This window comes from Mizuhopecten yessoensis, unplaced genomic scaffold, assembly GCF_002113885.1.
Source record: "Mizuhopecten yessoensis strain PY_sf001 unplaced genomic scaffold, ASM211388v2 scaffold11139, whole genome shotgun sequence".
In the NCBI taxonomy this organism is placed as follows: domain Eukaryota; kingdom Metazoa; phylum Mollusca; class Bivalvia; order Pectinida; family Pectinidae; genus Mizuhopecten; species Mizuhopecten yessoensis.
The window spans coordinates 117506-138234 of record NW_018408899.1 but is presented as its reverse complement, the minus strand read 5'-3'; the positions used below and the strand labels follow the sequence as shown (position 1 = coordinate 138234).

The window sequence follows — 20729 nt, the reverse complement described above, 5'->3', positions numbered from 1 at the left end:
ATTTTTGTTGACCTTTGTCCATGGAAGGTCCCTGCAAAATTTCATTGAAATTGGTTCAGGGGTTTTGGAGAAGAAGTCGAAAATGTAAATTGTTTACGGACGCACGACGGACGACGACGGACAAAAGGCGATCGCAATAGGTCACTTGAGACTTTGTCTCAGGTGACCTAACAAAAAGTTATTTCCATTTTTACATTTCCTCTCCCACTGCACTGTTGTTTTGTATATATAGTAACCTCCCCTTATTTTCGTTTTGGATATAACTGAAGTACAGTTGGGCCAGAACACTTCCAATGATGAGATAGCTCAGTCGGTTAGAGCACTAGTATAACAATCTGAAGTCCAGGGTTGGAATCCCCGTCTAGCCCTGCTGCATTTTTACACTCAGAACACAGCTGTTAATTATATGTTTATTTCATATTACTTTTTCATAAAAGTCCCGCAAGGTATGGATTACTGTTCAGAAATGATTTGAAGCTATTGTCAGGCCATAAAGTCAGTTGCCAATGTGTAGTTAGTGTTTTTTGGCAATGGTACGAGAATCCACGACAGTATTTTATAGCGTAACCATGACCATGACCTTTTACTTTTCGACCTGAAAATCAATCCTAACCAAGCACTTTGGTATTTTTATTGAACATAATATTTTCTCTGACATCTGATGTGGGGGGAAAATAAACATGTCTAGATAGATTATTAATAATGTTGAAAGTACAAAGTTGGGAGAAGGCTGTTCAGTACTGTACTTACTGTTATAAGCGCTGGTATGACATTTTCCAGGATGCGCCCGATGATCTCTATACTGTAAGCATCATCTTGTCGCAGGATGTTGGCACCCATGAATGTGAACACAGACATCACGTTGTGTAGTAGGTGTTCCTAAGATACAAACATATACATGTACATAGATCAAATTAAAGCTGATTTTACACATACTATATCAATTATTGCCATAATGACAATTTTACCTTTCTCATTTTTTTTTTAATGCTATCAATGTTTGACATCTGTGGACAGACAAACAGTTAATTACAAAGTACAGTCAGCAGCTACAATCAGAAACCAGAGAACTACTGGTACCTTTAGGGTCTAGTCTAGCTAGCAGCTGTTCTTAGAATCAACAAACTTTCTGGCACTTCAATATATGGAAGGTTTTTATTTTCAATGGGATAACGGTGGCCTTTTGGCTTTGTGCTAGAAGGAATTTCCTTCAGCTCAATTGCTAAAGTAGCAGATTGGGAAGCTGGGTGTTGATGAATCGACCTCAACTGAAACACACTACTCTCTTTCCTGTTACACTTACAGGGTATAGTCTAGCAGCTGTTGTTAGAACCAATAGGGCCTGATTGTGAGTCTGAGGGTTACTTGATGTTCTGATTGTCTGAACAATCAGCTCCATGTTGAATTTCTCTTCCTTGATTGCTTCTGCAAAGATTAAAATAACAATTTATCTATACAGGTATGCCTTTTCATTTTCACTCCCTATCGATGGTTACACATTGGACCCCAACAGTACATTTTCAATTCTTACTTTACTTCTCAAACCTACCCCTAAAAGGTGAGTGGACAAAGGCAATATTTTCCCCCATTTGAAAGATGAACAATATCTATTACACAAGTTGATCCTGGAATCATTAGAAGTTGACTCAGGCCTAGAAACACAAGGATTGGAATGCTGGAGTCTGTACAGCTGATTGTTAGGTTTTGTACCTAGAAACACAAGGATTGGAATGCTGGAGTCGGTACAGGTGATCGTTAGGTTTTGTACCAAGAAACACAAGGATTGGAATGCTGGAGTCGGTACAGCTGATTGTTAGGTTTTGTTTCTTACCTTTCTCTTCCTCACCCGATTGGATCCTTACACATATGTGGTTGACCAGTGACAGAATGAGTTGTTTGATATATTCTGCAGAGCTATGCTGATCCGAGTCCAACACACTGTCAATAACAAATCTTGTCATTACAATGCATTGACTTACAGGATTGATAAATTCATCTCTTTTTGCACAGTGTATCCATGTGAGAATTACTGTATCACAAGAAATAATTATGTTGTTCTTTTTACAAACCATTTTGTTGATATAAAATGTTTGCAGTAGATTAGTTTGTATAAACTTATGCCAGTTAATATCTTCAATCAGATTCATCAGTTTGGAAAACAGTATTACCGGTTCTCAAATTTTACTCCATACACAAAAAATGTATGCGTTAAACGTGTTGCGACATCTCAAGACGAACTGGTCCCTTTGTCAAGCTATGACTGAGTGAGTGATTTGTAATGTTTACCTGTACAACGGAGTGACGAAACTGTAAACTTCATATATGATACAGTGTGAATACACTCTATCGATAGGCGAACCGTTAACGTTGAGTGACATATGAAATTAACAATTGTCACAATGTTGTACAGGTAAACAGATGGTCTTAAAACATTGCAACACCTTTAACAGGTACATTTTCTGGGTATGAAGTAACACTTTGGTAACAATCATTCCAGTAAAATTGGGCATTTTATCACTACACTTATATGCACTATCACACAATACCCATAAAACTGTGGATGTAAATACACAACAAAGTGTCATGTATGAGTCATAAAAGGGAAATACAAACAATCGTGAAATTCTACGATATTCTACAGACATTTCTGTATCAATTTGAAATAATACCTGAACATAATATTAAAAGATTTCATCGTATACTTTGCTTGCTGTTATGTCATTGTAGGGCAACAAGACAGAACTAAACAATGAACTCGCTGGATGGATAACTATTAATTCATAATATCATTAAAACAAATTATTGTACAGTAACAGAGTCCAATTATATAATACTAGATTGTCATGAATGTCATGTTTTCCCCTCCATATGTAATAAATTTGAAAACACAACTAATGTTCCTACCGTGTAAGGAGTTGGAAGCAGACAGGCAACAGGAGTTTACAGTTAGCAAGCCTCTTCTTCTCATGGATACCCTCCAGGATCATGGTGGCACGACGCCAACCTGGACGGTTAAACTCCTCATCTGTCTCAGCCTGTTGTCTGAGGGATTAAACACACCATTCATTAGAAAGAAAAAAAAACATCCTGTTTCAGCCTAAGAATGTTGTCTGAAGTTTTGTAGGACTCTAGTTCAGATCTAACTTTCAAATTCTCATGTTTAAGATCCTGTCTTAGACCCTGAGTGATAGAAGGACTCTCACCTCTTCCTCCTTTTGGTCTCCTTGACTGTATTGGCCGAGGTAGATGTTGCTTTCCAACAGGACTGAAGCTCTTCCACAACATCTGCTGACTCCAGGGGTAACTACACATCAATAGAATACAAGTAACTTAACAAATGGTATGAAACAATATGCATACTCTATTTAATATTGTCATAAGATTATTTTTTTGTATTGGCAATATCGACATTTTAATTACACTTTCCTTAAAATATGGAAACATTTCTTTATACAAGTGTTACACAGCTACAGGACATTCTAATCATGCTTTTAATTTGCAAAGCTTTTAATTTGCAAAGCTTTTAATTTGCAAAGAGAACTGTTATACTTTTCATAGCTGATTTGGTTCTCTAGTGAGAACTGTTGGACTTAGTGGAGATCTAAACCTGCCTGACCTTGACCTACCTGTTTGATGACCTTCCTTACAGCACCAGACACCACGTGGCTCTCAGTACCAACCCACACATCTATGAGACAAGTGAGGATTGCCCTCTGACTCTCCTCAGATAAGGCTTTGTACAGGATTTTATCAATCTACAAAACAAAACATACAGACATGCATCAAATAATACCCATATATCTCTGTTTTCTTTCATTGATAGCTATGTTGTATCTTATCCCGTTTCTTTTTCTGGCTCTGGCCGAAAGTTGGGAAATGTGAGATTAATTGTTCACAATAGTTGAGTCTTTTGAGGAAGATTTGTACAATTCGTCCTTTATTGTTTCTCTTTATTTATTTAATATTTTTCTTGAGAAAACAGCATATGTACTAAAAACTTTTCTTTATCCCCTGTACTTCTATCTTAATATTCTTCTGGAAGAAATATTTTTGAAAACAATTTAGTGTCAGACCTGCCTTCTGATTTCCAAAACAAACATAGCAGAGTGGATCGAAAATCTACTCAACAACCAGTAACATTACCTGGCCAAGTGCACATAGCTGCACAGTGGTTGAACTGTCATCTGGTCCACTGGATGTTTGCAGGGCCTTTGTGAAGAGTTGTAGCCCCTGTCCACCAGAGGGCAGTAGAGACGCTGTTTCATGAGAGAACCGCTGTAGTATCAACCTCACACAGTCAAACTTGGTGTTATTTGCATTATCACTATCAATGTCAGCCATCAGTTTGGTCAGCAGTGGAAACAAGTCTTGTAACAATTTCTGAAAAAGTGATAGATTTAATTATTATACAACTTTTGCTTTAAGCAAGAGGCACAAACGACCTGTACCACTCACTCGTTATTCATCTCACATAAGTGACCTTCAAAGAATTTCCAAGTCAACTATATTCAAAAAGATTTAACAACATATATAACACTACACACTATTGATATTTGATTGAGATTCTATTACTCTAAATAAAACAAATCTTTGTTGGAATATTGCAGTCTAACTTCATTAATGTCACATTTAAGGTTAAGTCATTTATTTAGATCCCACATATTATAGCATTTCAAACCATTAAGCTAAAGGACATATATATCCTGACCCCAGACCTCTTGGTTATTCAGAATAAGTTTCTGAAAGGTACTTATATATTTGACTCCAATGACCTTGAAAGTGGGTCAAAGTAATTCATATGAATGAATCTGATGACTCTTAATCCAAGCAAGTTACTGTGAAAAAATCAGTACCCCATGCCTCTTTGTTATACAAAAGAAGCTGTTTATCATCAAAGGTTTTAACAAATTTGACCCCTGTAACATTAAAAGTGGTCAAGGTAATTCAAGAAATTTAAGTCCAAACTTTTTTATATATCAAGCAACAACATACATTTCAAGTTCCAGAATAATTTCTCACCTGTGTTTCTAGACCCTGTAGTAGCTCCAGTGCTGCCCTCTGTATGAAAGCTGGAGTTTCCATGGCAACAATTATTGCTACTATCATGTCTAGTGCTTTTGCTTTGAGATTTCGTGTAACTGATTTTCTCTTTTTACGAGGTGTTTCCATTGTTGATTCTTTATCACAATCTTTGAAAACCGATGAAAGTACCTTTATAATAAGAAAAATTAAAATACATATCTATGAGAGTAAAACACAAATCTATGAGAGTAGGAATTATAAACAATAAATCTCTCAATAAACTACAGTTGTCTATTATAAATAGTCATGGAAGACTTAAAAAGGCCTATGCCATTCATTTTTTGCTGTTTTATAATTAACTGACAAAGTTTATCGTGTAATCTTTAAAACATACCTGAGAGACATAATTGCTATCTGCTAATATTTCAGGCTGACAGCGTATCAACTTTTTGACAAGTGGTAACATCTCATGGTCTGTTTCCTTCAGCATAGTTCCCATGGCGACCACACATCCTACGGCTGAGTCCCGGAGTCCCTGGTGAGGGGACGTCATCGCTACCATCAAGTTCATCAGTACTGAAACATGAATTGTGGTTAGGGACTTTAACTGCATAAGGAAAACCCAATACAAACTAGAATAGTTATCCAGAGGCCAACTATATACCGGGGGATTACCCCTAGCACAACCCCCATACCATCAAGTTTGCAAGCCCTAATTATTTTATGACTATTCTCTCGATTCAAATTCAGTATCTAAGGATGACATTCAGAGAATATCACAGAACATGAAATACATATAATATAAAGGCAGGTGTACAACATGGCATTTATACATACTAAATGTTCATATAATAGGTGAGATGTTAGCAATGTTTCTTATTTTTAATATGTAGAAGGCTTTTTAACTCAAGTAAATAAAGGGGCATACCTCTCCCAACAGCCAAGGAAACTGTCTACATGTGAGTACTATCTGTATTAAGTTTCACTATATTAAGTTTCACTTAAGTAATTCAGGAGGAACAGCAATGACAAAATGGGGTCTCCAGATGAAATAACAAGAATAAAAACCATTTCCTCAGTATCATATAGATGCTTCTCAATCGGTCTTGGAGTAATTCTTTGTGAATATGTACAGGCAGACAGTAAGAAAAACACAAAAGAATTCCTGACTCCATTACATTCTTTGTTTAAGCATGAAATTGCTACTTATTTATTACCAGTTTGGATTTAATCAGTAAATGAAGTTTGGTAAGTCTGATTTTATTCTGAACAATGTTAAAATGCATTTTTTTTTTATCTGTACACATATTAAATTCATTATGGAGGAATTAAAAATCTGATAAATCTACAACGACCATGAAATAATCTGGAGAGGCACAATTTACTTTTAATTCTTCATACCTACTGTACATGATTTCACCTTGATAACATGTTGACCTCGCTAGTTAAGTTTGCCATATCAAAAACCATGTTACATTTGAGTTAGTCATTCAAGGTAATAGACTCATGGGGATATAGTTTGGAGTCAGAAGCCAATGCAAAACAAAATATATCTTACCAGGTGTGAAGTTTGAGGTAATAACCTTGATCTGTTCAGGAGTCACATTAAGAAGGTGGGCGTTGCCTATCTGTAGAGCACTGGCTTGTGTGATGACAGTCAGTTTTAGAACGGAGTGGTCAGGGTTACAGTGCTGTGTCCACATCAGTCCCAATATCCGCAGCAGGGCAAGTATGTCTGGATATATCTCCTGAAAAAAACATACAGGAATTCTCAGCATATTTTACAATGTACATGTACAAAGATGAACTTGGATTTGGTTTTGTCCCCTTTACTTGGGTATTTTTTGTAATTCTAGTTTTTCAATTAAAATTCCGAAAAATTCTTAGAGCGCCAATTAGGGTGAAGGTCATTATAAACACTGAACTGTGTGGTGATAAAATAGAAATACACATTTACACACATGTACAGTATAGATGTAGTTCAGGGTTCTTTGATACAGAAGTAACAACTCTGAAGCACAAGCTACTATTTGATTTAAAAGACAATGTCTTGATCAGGGTATACAAAAACAAACTAAGAGTGGCAGCTCTCAATATCTCTACGAAATTGCAATGAGACATTTGAACAATGGGTGGCAGCTCTCAATGATTCTATGACATTGCAATAAAACGTGTGCAAAAAGAGTGGCAGGGATCCAGTGTATTCCACTGTGACCAGAATGGCTTCTTGAACTGTTCAACTGCTGCTCATTTAGGTTGAGTAGGTGTTAGAAAAAGTTTTAAGCCAACAGACCAACTTCTAGGGCTGCTACTACTACCCTTACTGGTCACTGTTAACGGGATCAATCTGTTCCTGTATATATTTACCTTTGTGTATTTCAGGAGCAGTTCTCGGTACTGCTTATGGAAGTGCTTGCTTACAGAAGTGGACTTAAGCAGCAAGTTAAACGTCTTCACCAGCAGGACTGTTAATTTGTCCTTGTCAGAGTCTAATTTGTCATCACAACAACGCCAAAAATTGGTTTCTGTAATCAAACACCATAACCTTCGTCATTCACTAAGATTTTATTATAAATCATCAAAATATTTCATTTCAATGATTAGTTACAAATACATTTCATGAGAATAACTGGAGGCAATTTCTACAAAAAGCAGCGATAGTACCCGACATGTCAGGAGGGAGACGCAAAGATGGCACTGGCATCGTTAATTACTAATACAGGTAGGGAGAGAGGGCGATTGTACTTGCATCCTTTATTACTAATACAGGTAGGGAAAGAAAGTGATTGTACTGGCATCCTTAATTACTAATACAGGTAAGGAGAGAAAGTGATTGTACTGGCATCCTTACTAATACAGGTAGGGAGAGAAAGTGATTGTACTGGCATCCTTAATTACTAATAAAGGTAAGGAGAGAAAGTGATTGTACTGGCATCCTTAATTACTAATACAGGTAGGGATAGAAAGTGATTGTACTGGCATCCTTAATTACTAATACAGGTAGGGAGAGAAAGTGATTGTACTGGCATCCTTAATTACTAATATAGGAAGGGAGAAAGTGATTGTACAGGCATCCTTTATTACTAATACAGGTAGGGAGAGAAAGTGATTGTACAGTCATCCTTAATTACTAATACAGGCAGGGAGAGAGTGATTGTACAGGCATTCTTAATTACTAATACAGGCAGGGAGAGAGGGATTGTACAGGCATCCTTAATTACTAATACAGGCAGGGAGAGAGTGATTGTTCAGGCATCCTTAATTACTAATACAGGTAGGGAGAGAAAGTGATTGTACTGGCATCCTTAATTACTAATACAGGTAGGGAGAAAGTGATTGTACAGGCATCCTTTATTACTAATACAGGTAGGGAGAGACAGTGATTGTACAGGCATCCTTTATTACTAATACAGGTAGGGAGAGACAGTGATTGTACAGGCATCCTTAATTACTATAACAGGTAGGGAGAGAGTGATTGTACAGGCATCCTTAATTACTAATACAGGTAGGGAGAGACAGTGATTGTACAGGCATCCTTTATTACTAATACAGGTAGGGAGAGACAGTGATTGTACAGGCATCCTTTATTACTAATACAGGTATGGAGAGAGAGTGATTGTACAGACATCCTTTATCACTAATACAGGTAGGGAGAGACAGTGATTGTACAGGCATCCTTAATGACTTACCTGGCATGTAGGACTTGAAACGACCTATATATTCGATTGTTCTGTGCAGCAGCATCAGTGTAAACTCCTCTATAAGGCCTTTTTGGTTGTTCAGGTATTTATAAACTTCATTAACTGCATCCTCCAGAGAGCAGGGAAGAATAGTTTCCTGAACATTTCTATGTTCCACCTCTTTGTCCTGAATAAAGTTTGAAGGGCTTTGTGACAATTATTCAAAGGAATCCTGGTATATGACTGCATTTCACGAAACAACATTAGTTAACTAATCTCAGGGAGTCCTCAAAGACAACACAGGATTAGATACCCAAGTTATGAAGTTGCCTATCATACATTTGTGAACGATACAGAGTGCAACAATTCATTCAAACTAATGTAGAAAACAACATTGCACATATGATAAGAATTTCAAGGCTGCAAAATGATAACAGACAAACATTTAAATATATAATCCATATAGCAGTTATAGGTACCAAGATATGAAAATATGAACTCACTAAAGAAAGTCCATTTGTCAGCTTCTTATATTATGTTGCTGTAAGAAGTTTACCTGCATAAGAGCTCGCTGAATGAAGTCCATCTGTCGGACACAGAGGTCCAGCGTGCAGTTGTTGTTCTCCAGAAGATAGTCTACAAGAAGTAGTACCAGACATTTGGTTCTGTTCAGCTTCCAGTTGCTGCTCCACAGGTCTATCTGAAAATGACAGGGTAGTGCCATTTAGTGTTGATGCATAATGATATTTCTCGTTATTATCATTTTCTCAAAACATTCAGCTGATTAAAAAAAACTCACAAGAAAGCTTAGATGAATTTAAAACTGAAAAATTGTAAGAGAAACATAACAGTTTTTGTGTGTTTTTAAATAATAATAATTAATAAATTAACCATACTATAAATATTAACGGTTCTATTGCAACCATGGAAACTAGTAAAATAACTTCCTATATAAGTCTGTATTCTTAATGTACAGCTGAAACAAAAGTCTTGGAATGTAATTATTCTGTATTATTCTAATTTACCAATCATATGTAAATTAGACTGATGAATATTTCATAAATTGATTAAAATCTAATACTAACCAGATCTAGCACTTCATCTTTGTCCAAATCTGCCATGCATTTTCCAAGATTTCTGACCACTGCAAGATTAAACCCTCCTCGATTGTGAGGTCCTAGTTTGTCCACACTTTTTATATAATCTTTTGTAACTGTAAAATCAGAAAAAAAGGAAATGTAATGTGTTATAAAGCTCAAAAAGATACTCTCTCCATGACAAAGTTGTGTGGTTTTAAAACAAAAAACAAAAAGAAAAAACGGTCTGCAACATTCACAGGTTTAAAACTATGGGACTGAAAGGGCACAAAAGAAAATGTTTCTTATTGAAGTCAAGTGATAAATAAAATATAAGTTACAGGGTGAGTGAGACATGGAAACAAAAGGCCCACGGAGTATGTATGACTCCTCTGGAAGTGAGACTGAAACCCGCCCAGTAATTTGTGAGGAGAACCCCCAGGAATGTTAGCAACTTTAATTGTATAACTGTTAATCTTCAAAGGTTAAGGATGCCTTCACCATAACCTGGTTGGAACCTACCCAGCAGTTTGGGGGGTGGGGGGTGGGGGTCATTTAAAGCAAATCAATTCCTCTGGAGGATCAGTCTCTTCATTTGTTTAACAATTCCTCTTGGGCTAAGGATAATACCACTATGATTTGGTTGAATCTAGCCCAGAAGTTTTGGAGGTGTCATTTTAAAAAGTCAGTCAATTCAACAGATATCCTAAATGATAGTTAATGGATTAAGAAATATAGGTCACAGAGGCCTAGTTATGGTGCACATCTTCATTAAAAATTAGAGCACAGAAATCATCCTGTTATTTTTCTTCATTGGAGAGTAAAATACAGGATATATTGACCTAATTATGGCATGAAACACACCTTCACCTAGAGATGTAACAATATATATGATCCTGCATGAATCACAAGGAAGTTATGGCCCAAAAGCGGATTTAATTTCTTGCTCAGTGGCTTGGAATATAGAGTTCACTGCAACCTAGTTTGTATATGTGCCGCATCTTAACATCTAGATGTAACAGTATAAGAAGTTTCGTAAACCTGCACACTAAAGTGAAAAACGTGTGGCCCAGAAACATATTGAGCAGAAAATATAGGTCACTGTCACATCGTTTTAGAGCCGGACACATCAAAGCCCTAGATTTAACAAGATATGAAGGTAAGGGGAGGAGCTACCTACTTTCTCCGAACTTCTGTAATACACTGCTTTGTTTGCCTACTGGTGACATCATCAGACAGTTACACATCTCTAACGCTATCTGGTCTCCTCCCACTGTGAAGAAGTACCGTATCCCGGTTGCCATGGCTTTGTCCTCAAAGTCTTTAGGACATTTGCACATCAATTCCAAGGAGAGCAACTCAACCTGCTTCCTACAAGAGAATACAGTTACAGTAATCAGTACACAAGGTCTAATGATTAGGTTTTTTAACAGCTGTTTCAAGATATCAGTGTTATATAAAATAAAACCTTCGTATACTGCCACCATTTGTGCAGAGATATATTGGCATTATAAAGGGGTTCTGAGAGAAACCTATAAACCTAAGAAAAAGGGGAAAGGGGACCTAGGAATATGTGGTGGTGTGCAGGGTGGCAAATGGAACGCATTAAATCAAGGTTTTATTGTATTTATTTCCCAATTATTAAGGAAACATGAACTTTTGTTTCCCTGAGATCACTCATTTTCCCCAACGGAAAAGCATGGGAGGTAACATGATTTATCAAAGGCAGTTTCCTCAATGATTCCTGTCCTACTGCAGGCAAAATACTTGATAATTCCACTGTAGATTGTAATGCATACTGGATTTCACGGAATTTTTTCATGATACTGTTACTTCCCCTTAATTTAGTTTTGGATATTTACTCATTCACCTCTGAAATTTCATAATGAACTATTTCAATCTTTGAATTGGAAGAGTTCAAATGAATCTTCAGGGGGGAGTGAATTTAAGTAGTGAAACTGGGACAGGAAACTACCATCGATCGGGTAGCTCTATTAGTTTGGGTGACTGTTAAGTGAAAGGAGGTTCAGGGTTCAAATCCTGGTCTTGCTCTGTTGCATTTTCATAGTTATAGATTTGGCAGCTTGACAACTTCATTTGTTCTCTTCAAACTTGCCAATGATATCAAATAATAGCTTCTCAATGATGTGATGTTTCATTTAATACCAGCTGGATGCTTATATGTGTATTTTCCAATACTGTACCAAAATTCCATTGATTACAAGATTCAACGAATTATTTAAATCAAATTGAATAAATTTACATAATTTTTAAATACATTTCTTACCACTCTCCTTTCCCTCTCGTTTTCTTGAATTTTTCCTGTTCACGTTTAGTATTTAGCATATACAAAACCTCAAAGAGCTTGGTTTGGTCTTTCACAAACTTCCAAATATTCTGTAAATAAAATGATACAAATAGGATATAGTATCACAAGGAATGCTTCATGCATTGGTCAAAACCACTTCATCTGTTCTGGACTAGCATTATTGTGAAGGAGAGTTCACAACACATTTATCAATGCAACAACTGAAAGTATGCTTGGTTACGATGTCTGATGAACTTTTATTGTAATATTTTGATTTAATACTAAAGAAATTCAATTAACTTTAAGACAAATATCAAACAAAACATGTTCCATCTAAATCATAATGTATTAATAGAGTTAAGCATCAACCTGACATTACCAGGTCTAGTAACATCTCTTAAACTCTAGCAGCTCAAAAGAGATTGATTTCTGTTCTCTTTTGGGACTTGTTTCTACTGTGGTGTTACCTGATTTTGGTACAAGAAATGCTTTTTTTTTTAAACAAGAGGCCCAAGAGGGCCTGTATCGCTCACCTGAATATTAAAGCAGTCATAGCTAAATATTCTCATTAAATATTATATTGCACTAAAATTCCCTCGCAAACTTTGTTGGCTCAATCTGTTGAAACTATCAGCAAAATATTATTACAAGAATCTATGCTTTTTGATTCTTCAGAAGTTGCTTGACATACTTTTCCCTGTGACCTTGTAAGTAGGTCAATGTCATTTTCCTTCTCAAATTGGTAAGCTCTATTCCAAAAGCTACCAGCCAAATCTTATGAATCCATTCCTTTTAGTTCTTAAGAACAAATCCATTAAAATGTTGTTGACCTCTGTGACCTTGAAAGTAGGTCAAGGTCACTTTCATTCGCAAACTTTGTTGGGCTCTTTCCCAGGAAATAACCAGCCGAATATTAAGGTTCTATAACTTCCAGTTCTTCAGAAGAAGTCATTTGATGTGTTTGACATATCTGCCTCATGTGACCTTAAAAGTAGATCAAGGTCATTTTCATTCTCAAACCTTGTTCGGCTCTTTCCTAGGAAGCTAAAAGCCAAATATAGAGATTCTATACCTTTCAGTTCTTCAGAAGAAGTCGTTTGAAGTGTCCGACGCATTTGACTCCTGTGACCTTAAAAGAAGGTCAAGGTCATTTTCATTCTCAAACTTTGTCGGGCTCTATCCTAGGAAGCCATCAATCAAAAATAAAGATTCTATACCTTTCAGTTCTTCAGAAGAAGTCATTTGAAGCTTTTGACATATATGACCCCTGTGACCTTGAAAGTAGGTCAAACTTATTTTCATTCTCAAACTTTGTTGGGCTCTATCCCAGGAAGCCACCAGGCAAATATAAAGATTCTATACCTTTCTGTTCTTCAGAAGAAGTCGTTGGAAGCATTTGACATATTTGACCCCTGTAACCTTGAAAGTAGGTCAAACTAATTTTCATTGTCTAACTTTTTTGGGCTCCATCCCAGGGAGCCACCAGCCAAATATAAAAATTCTATACCTTTCAGTTCTTCAGAAGAAGTCGTTTGAAGTGTTTGACACATTTGACCCCTGCAACCTTGAAAGTAGGTCAAGGTAATTTTCATTCTCAAACTTTGTTGGGCTCCATCCCAGGAAGCCATCAGCCAAATATGAAGATTCTATACCTTGTAGTTCTTCAGAAGAAGTCGTTGGAAGTTTTTGACATATTTGACCCCTGTGACGTTGAAAGTAGGTCAAACTAATTTTCATTCTTAAACTTTGTTGAGCTCTATACCAGGAAGCCACCAGCCAAATATAAAGATTCTATACCTTTTAGTTCTTCAGGAGAGGTCGTTTGAAGTGTTTAACACATTTGACCCCTGTGACCTTGAAAGTAGGTCAATGTCATTTTCATTCTCAATCTTTGTAGGGCTCTATCCCAGGAAGCTATCAGCCAAATATGAAGATTCTATTCCTTTCAGTTCTTCAGGAGAAGTCGTTTGAAGTTTTTGACATATTTGACCCCTGTGACCTTGAAAACAAGTCAAGGTCATTTTCGTTCTCACACTTTGTAGGGCTCCTACCAACGAAGCTTTCAGCCAAATATCATGACTCTAGGCTTGTCCGTTCTTCAGAAGAAGTTGTTTAAAGGAAAAATTGGCGGACGAGGACGGACGGACGACGGACGCCGCACCATGACATAAGCTCACTTGCCCTTCGGGCAGGTGAGCTAACAAAGTTACCTCTTTAGGTGATAGAACGGCAAGCACCACTCCTACATCATCATCTTGTAACCGCGCCATTAGTGTGTCCGACACAAAGTCACTCTCCTCCATCTGCAAAATATTAAATTCAGAACTTTAATAAAATATATCAGAAATCTCAAAATGTTAGATGCTTTTTTTTTCAAATCACTATTTGAAAAATTATTCGGGTTAACGACTTAAGAATATAATCAGACTTTGAAAATCTGTCGTAATATGATAAGCTAACCTAGTATATATATTTCAATATTAAGAATAACAGTTAAACAGTTGAATTGATCACAAAAGAAAAATGCAACTTCAAGATGTCATGGAATGAACTGAGTGCTGAATGATATCAGTAAACTGTATCAGGGTTATTTTACAGCATGTTACCAGGTATAAAATAAATGGATTAGTACAATACATTACATTGCTTATATTCTTCATGAAGCGTTGAGTGGTTTCCCTCCTGATGACACAGTTTTGGTGGTTGAGAAGAAGCAGGGACATCCCTGAGCTTTCCTCATCATCGTCCTGAATGGCACCCACAGACAAGTGGAGGAAGGCCTTGACAATGTCTCTGACCGCATCATTCTTTGTCTCCTTAAGTACCTCCTCCACTGCCTCATCTAGTGCCGTGTAGTACCTCCCCTCCAGTAGACGTACGATACTCCGCAGACTCCGGTTAAAGTCAGACTTCTCCTCTTCTCCAATCACACGAGGCCAATACCTCACATAGCTCTGTACTATTTCTCTGCCAGACAAAGATAATACAATTAAGACCATATGGAATAGTCGTGTAATAGCAGGTGGAAAATTGTGTTTGACTTAACAGTATATCAGTCAATTATCGTGGCAGTGGGGTTTTCTTGCATTTTTTGTGTGACATGAATGAACTCGGAATTTAAGAATGCAGCATCAATTCCAGACATTATTGTAAGATTTTGTTCCAGACTAAAGAGCACTGGTTTAAAAGATTGGCTAATTCCAATCTGAAAATAAACAACAGGCCTACCCATACATTTTTTTGAAATTATTTATGCTGTATTATTAAACTTAATTATGAACATTTTAAATTTAATATCTTTCTAAGATGTAAATAGGTTATGTGTACGCAGAAGACAGGTGGACCAAGTACCTGATAGCAAGCTTGGTAGTACTCTGACTAAGACTGGCTGTGGACATCAATGTATATAACTGGCTAAGGTATTGTGGAACGCCCCCACCGGAGTCGGAGTCGCTACTGTTCCCAGAGCTGGTCAGGATTGAGTGTTCTCTCACTGCACAGGGTATCAGCTTGAGGAGAAATGTCTGTATCAGAGAGTCAGCCTTGAAGCTGGTAGTCATATGGGCCAAACAGTCAACCAAGGTAGTCTGGCGACATAAATGCTTGAAAGCTCTGTGGATGAAAGTAAAATAAAAATACTGTTTAAATACCTTGTCATTTGATATATGAAATCGCATATGTACAGAGATAATATTCAATTTAAATTTCTCAAGATTGATCAACAAAGTTTATAATTTATATTTTCCTGTTAACACTCCAGATACAAGATACAAATCTAGTAACAATGTTTATATGATATATACAATATATAAGTTTCCTGACAGGAACTCTACCAGCTGACACTTATCTAATTATAATTCTATCTATAAGACAGGTACTATTTACAAGATGGTTTCTGTGTTAGACAGGTAGTAGTATAAATAGACAGGTAGTATCAATCGACAGATGATATCTATATATACATATTGTAGTTACAGACTCGTAGGAGTCGTAGAAACGTGGGAAGCTGGTACGTTTATACTGAGAGATATATGAGAACTATCAATTTGAAATTTGTCATAATAAAACTGTGACTGGTGAATTACCTGTTGGTGAGTTTGGAGATGTCCTGGGTCTGGAACATCAGGAGGAGACAGGAGACAGCTTCCTGTAGGAGCTGGGCGGACAAATGCTACAAATAAAGATAAATAATTTGATGTAACCATAAACTTTAACCTGTGTTTACCAGTAACCAAGGTTTAAATACACAAGACCTCACAATCAACTAAGACTTGATAATATACATCATTGCAACTGCAGTACACATTTAAATCAAAATTCAATAATATTGTCCTTTGTTCAGTACCTTACACATTCCATTCATCAGTGTTTCCAGCAGGGTTTTCTGGAGTTTTGCCTTGAAAAGAAGCTGTGCCATAATCATGTAGGACGCAGCCTTGTAGTCAAGGATCTTGGAGCGCAGACCGTGACTGATATGAGCCAGCAGTGTGGAGACCAGCTCCTCCTTGACCTTCTCAGAGTCTAACACTCCAATGACAGTGGTGGTGAAGAAAGAAAACAGCGTCCGTAGGTGAGGTAATTTCTCACTGTACTGGATATGGACCTGAAAAACATAAAATACAGTACATCAACTGAATGTAACAAAATATTTTGTTCCAAAACTTCAAGAAATGATAACTTAGCCATCTTATTCTTGTATCACTGAGTTATTTAGATATGAAAATAACGACACAAATTTGTCTTGATTTTTTTTTTTATCATGAAAAACTCTAAGAGACTTGTTATTCATTAAAAAGATATATATATATTAATCTATTTAGTAAAGTAAGTATTATTTGGGACTTGCATACAGTGTACAGACTGCTTAACAACTGTATTTGATGTAGACCGACCTTGACAGATTTGTACACCATGTCACACACTGTAGACAGGAAGGCATGGTTAGTTCGACAGTGGTTTACCAAAGTCATCTTGGCTAAATGAACTCCAGATTTCTGCAAAGAAAATTAACAAAATATATATCTAAATGATCAGTTAACAGTTGTTATCAAATTACCTCCATATAACAACATAAAACAGGAAGTCTTGTAATAAGTAAAATGTAGTTTTCACATATTTGAATCTATCCTCAAGTTCCAAATTTAATTTACATTCAATTACAGTTATTGAATATTTAGGCCTGTGCCCATCAGTACAATATAGAGAAAAATTATCTTAAAGACAATGTACATTGATATGTAAGAAATATTAAGAGGTTCTTATTTTAGTTCAAAAATAACTTTTCCTACTTTATACTGAACTCTTTCCTATAACAATTTTACACATAATACATGCCATAACTATGTAGCCTTAATAACAGAATTTTTCCAAATACTGCACTCACAGGTTTTGAAATTCACTAATTTACAACATGTTACTATTAACCCCACAGCAGCATATTAATGTTAATTATTTATTCGTGCATACTTTGTTTTTTATTGATTTTTATACCACTGGAAGAGTTAACATTACAGGTAGCCAAATGATTTGTGATTTAAAGAAAGGAAAGTTGCCTACTTACCTGTATCTGTTTGAGCCAGTCCCACTTGGATGCTGTTTTGGCATCTAGTGGTAACAACTGGATGACACGGACAAATGTTTTACTCTCATGGTAAGGCAGCACACACATCACAAGCTCGTCAACATTGTATTGGTGGATGTGATACCTTGAAAAAAGAAAATAGACTCTGAAGAAATCAAATACATGTTCAAGATTTTTGTACAGCAAGGTAAAGTTCATAAAGCAATTTTATTAATGTGAGGTATATTCAAAATGAAACTCTTCATAAAAAAATGTTGAGCTTACATATTATTTAAGCCAGCTTTATTATGTGATTTCATTGTCTATGTCCTACCTGTATATCAACCATTCCAGTGCTTTATGTGCTGGTTTGAGTAGGCAATAAGGTGACAAATGTAGCAGGAACTGAGACAGGGTCTCATTCAAACGGTCATTTACATCACTGCTCTGTACACTTCTCTCAAACGACATTGACGACTCAGCAAATAGATTGGATTCATATTCTTGAAAGGACGCATCTATAGTCTCAAGCTCTTCCAACCCATTTATGCCTGAAATTGAATATGAAATTTTACAAAATAAATTAAACATTTTCCTGTTCTGATATATACCCTTTAGTTCGAATCCCAGTCTTTTCTTTTCCTTTTACACTAACATACTCATTCAAAAGTTCAATTTCTTATTTTAGATAGAATACAAGATCAGAGGCAGATTTTGGAGAAAAAATTCCACTAGCCCGATCTATATTTTCAGTATTTTAAAAATTGACCTGTGGCTTTGGAATTGGGAAAATTGTGTTACAGTAATCCAAATTGCGAACTTTCATAATTATTATACCAAATTTTGATTTTATTTAGTTTACAAAATATCATCTAAAAGGATAAAACAACCATATCAATGATACATTATTTCTTTCATGAAAGTGGTCTTAATAAGATCTATAATTTTAACAGAAATAAAACTATTTTTCAGGTCAAGTATGTTTATTTGATAAATAATAAAACAGTATGTAATGAAAATATTAATAATGTACAGGGATTTTGACACCAGTCTGTCAGGGCAAGTAGGCACATATTTTTCACTCGTCCACAGACGAAATCTACCAGTTTATGTCCCGATTTACTGGTCACAGTACTAGTTAGTTCATCAGAACTGGGATGTTCTTATCTTATAACTACTTTGAACTCCACATACAACAGGAACAACATTATCATGTAAATGATTATCACCATTTATAAAAAATACAATCAAGAGGATGAAGACATGGAAAACATACCAAACTGAGAAAAAATGAGAAAAGTGCACAAATGACAAGACTACTGTCTGTCTAGTTTTGGAGCCCTGCCTATATGTAAGCTGATTGATTGAAACACTGTAAAGTTACACTGATTTTCTAAACTATCAAAATAGTCTAAAATAATTAACACACCAATTTGGGAGGTTAGGCTAAATTAGCTATCATCTATGGTAGACAATTTTAGGGGAGATTCAATGTTTATTACAATTACATATACATGTAGTGTAAAACAAGCATATGGGCATATATACAAGTTTACAAAACATTGCTAATTAAAGCTACAGAATCAAGTATACGCACCTAAATTATAAAATGTCTCTTTGTCTATAGAAGCAGCTTCTGATGGATCAAACAGGAGTGATTTCTTTCTCTGGTCTTCCCCATAGATTGTCTGTGTATGCGGGACCGCAAGTCTTTCCAACTGTTTGGCTAGAGACGTCATTGTGCTTTATGTCCTGTAAAATATTAAGGAAATGTAAATGTTAAATATCAAATCACTAGATCATGATTTGTATAAATTAAATTTTATTTTTCGCAGAAATATTAACATCCACATGGCTTATCACAGATATATTCTACTGACAAGTCTCCTTCAGGCTTCAGCTGAGGGAAGCCGCAAGCTGAGGCCTCATTTGTGTTCAATACTCTTGAGTGCTTAACAGACAAAAAAGACTGGTCTGGAACAAAATCATTTCTATTTCCAGGTGTAGCAGAACTAGACTGTCGATCACTGGCAGCCCGAAAACTCAATTGGTTGGAGTGTCATCTTAAGTTTGAAGGTCCTTGGTTGGAACCCAGGTCTGGCTGTGCATTTTTACTTTCCCGTTACAGTGGTGCGTGCCTGTAACTTGCAACCCTTGTTTCTAGTACTTGTAACAGAGGTCATTATATTTTCAATGCCTCTGCTAGGACGAACCAGGGACCTCTGGTTTACTAGTCCAACGCTCTACCGAATGAGCTAAAGAGAAATTTTCCCTAGCCGAGTCGGTAGGAAACAGCTAGTATTTTACCAGTGTGACATACTCCTTCTCCAGGAAAGAGCTTGTCCCGAGTTTTCCAGGGGTCATAGCGATTCCTTTGCAAGTATCAACGAGTATGGGAATTTCCATTTAGCTCAGCGGTAGAGCATCTAGCTGCCAAGGGTCGTGAGTTCAAGCCCCAGCGACGGCACTATCTTTATTACTATTCCTTGTCGTACTACAATTGTACATTTATGTATATTTCAGTTCCCGTGGATTTTGGATTTCTTTGCGTAGGGTAAAGTAGTCATGATATGACTATGTTCCATTTGATTCGGCTTCGCTGAGATAACAACATAACAGCTGACATTAAAACATAGATCCGTGATAAATAAAAATAAAACAAATTGTGTTTCCTTTGAGACGATGGTTAGAATTAGATGAAATGGCCGCTCTGAAACTTATACCGATCAAAAACGATGAATGATTGCTCCTTTTCAATCGGAAATCTGTTCAAATCTAGATATTAAATGAAAGAGGTCCACACATCACGAGGTGCTGTAAAAATTACATCTATAAAGTGCATCACATATATACTTAAGGGTATCTGTAGGCGAACCCCGAATAAGCCCATACTTACACTGAAACGAGCACATGGCCAAAAGTACCGGAAGTAACTTTTGTGTGTTTTCCTTTGTTTTCGAACTATATATGAAAAATCGTAAAGTGTTAATTTAATGAAACATGCAATATTAATATAAAATAAGTGTATAAATTTTGAAAATTTATATTTTAGTAAGGCTAAAAGATTATTTTTTGCAATAGAT

At 36.2% G+C, this 20729-nt stretch overlaps 1 protein-coding gene across 2 annotated transcripts in view; it reads right to left on the bottom strand.

The window, feature by feature from the left end:
• Window positions 1–20585, bottom strand: part of LOC110466626 (HEAT repeat-containing protein 1-like) — a 34631-nt gene extending 14046 nt beyond the window's left edge. Inside the window, exons 1-26 of one of the 2 annotated variants that reach the window (XM_021523235.1) lie at window positions 20543–20585; window positions 19244–19398; window positions 17981–18197; window positions 17647–17791; window positions 16979–17080; window positions 16432–16689; window positions 16172–16257; window positions 15438–15698; window positions 14729–15053; window positions 14297–14389; window positions 12066–12175; window positions 10959–11149; window positions 9788–9915; window positions 9259–9402; window positions 8712–8889; window positions 7390–7547; window positions 6581–6770; window positions 5417–5598; window positions 5020–5211; window positions 4144–4380; window positions 3627–3755; window positions 3204–3304; window positions 2905–3042; window positions 1832–1938; window positions 1304–1425; window positions 751–879 (exon numbers count right to left, since the gene is read on the bottom strand). In XM_021523235.1, the coding sequence (XP_021378910.1) occupies window positions 751–879; window positions 1304–1425; window positions 1832–1938; window positions 2905–3042; window positions 3204–3304; window positions 3627–3755; window positions 4144–4380; window positions 5020–5211; window positions 5417–5598; window positions 6581–6770; window positions 7390–7547; window positions 8712–8889; window positions 9259–9402; window positions 9788–9915; window positions 10959–11149; window positions 12066–12175; window positions 14297–14389; window positions 14729–15053; window positions 15438–15698; window positions 16172–16257; window positions 16432–16689; window positions 16979–17080; window positions 17647–17791; window positions 17981–18197; window positions 19244–19385 (4065 nt within the window). In that variant the 5' untranslated portion in view covers window positions 19386–19398; window positions 20543–20585. Of the gene's footprint in view, window positions 1–750; window positions 880–1303; window positions 1426–1831; window positions 1939–2904; window positions 3043–3203; window positions 3305–3626; window positions 3756–4143; window positions 4381–5019; window positions 5212–5416; window positions 5599–6580; window positions 6771–7389; window positions 7548–8711; window positions 8890–9258; window positions 9403–9787; window positions 9916–10958; window positions 11150–12065; window positions 12176–14296; window positions 14390–14728; window positions 15054–15437; window positions 15699–16171; window positions 16258–16431; window positions 16690–16978; window positions 17081–17646; window positions 17792–17980; window positions 18198–19243; window positions 19400–20542 lie in introns of those variants that run through there. The other variant, XM_021523234.1, reaches the window with a different exon arrangement.
• Window positions 20586–20729: the final 144 nt, after the last annotated feature.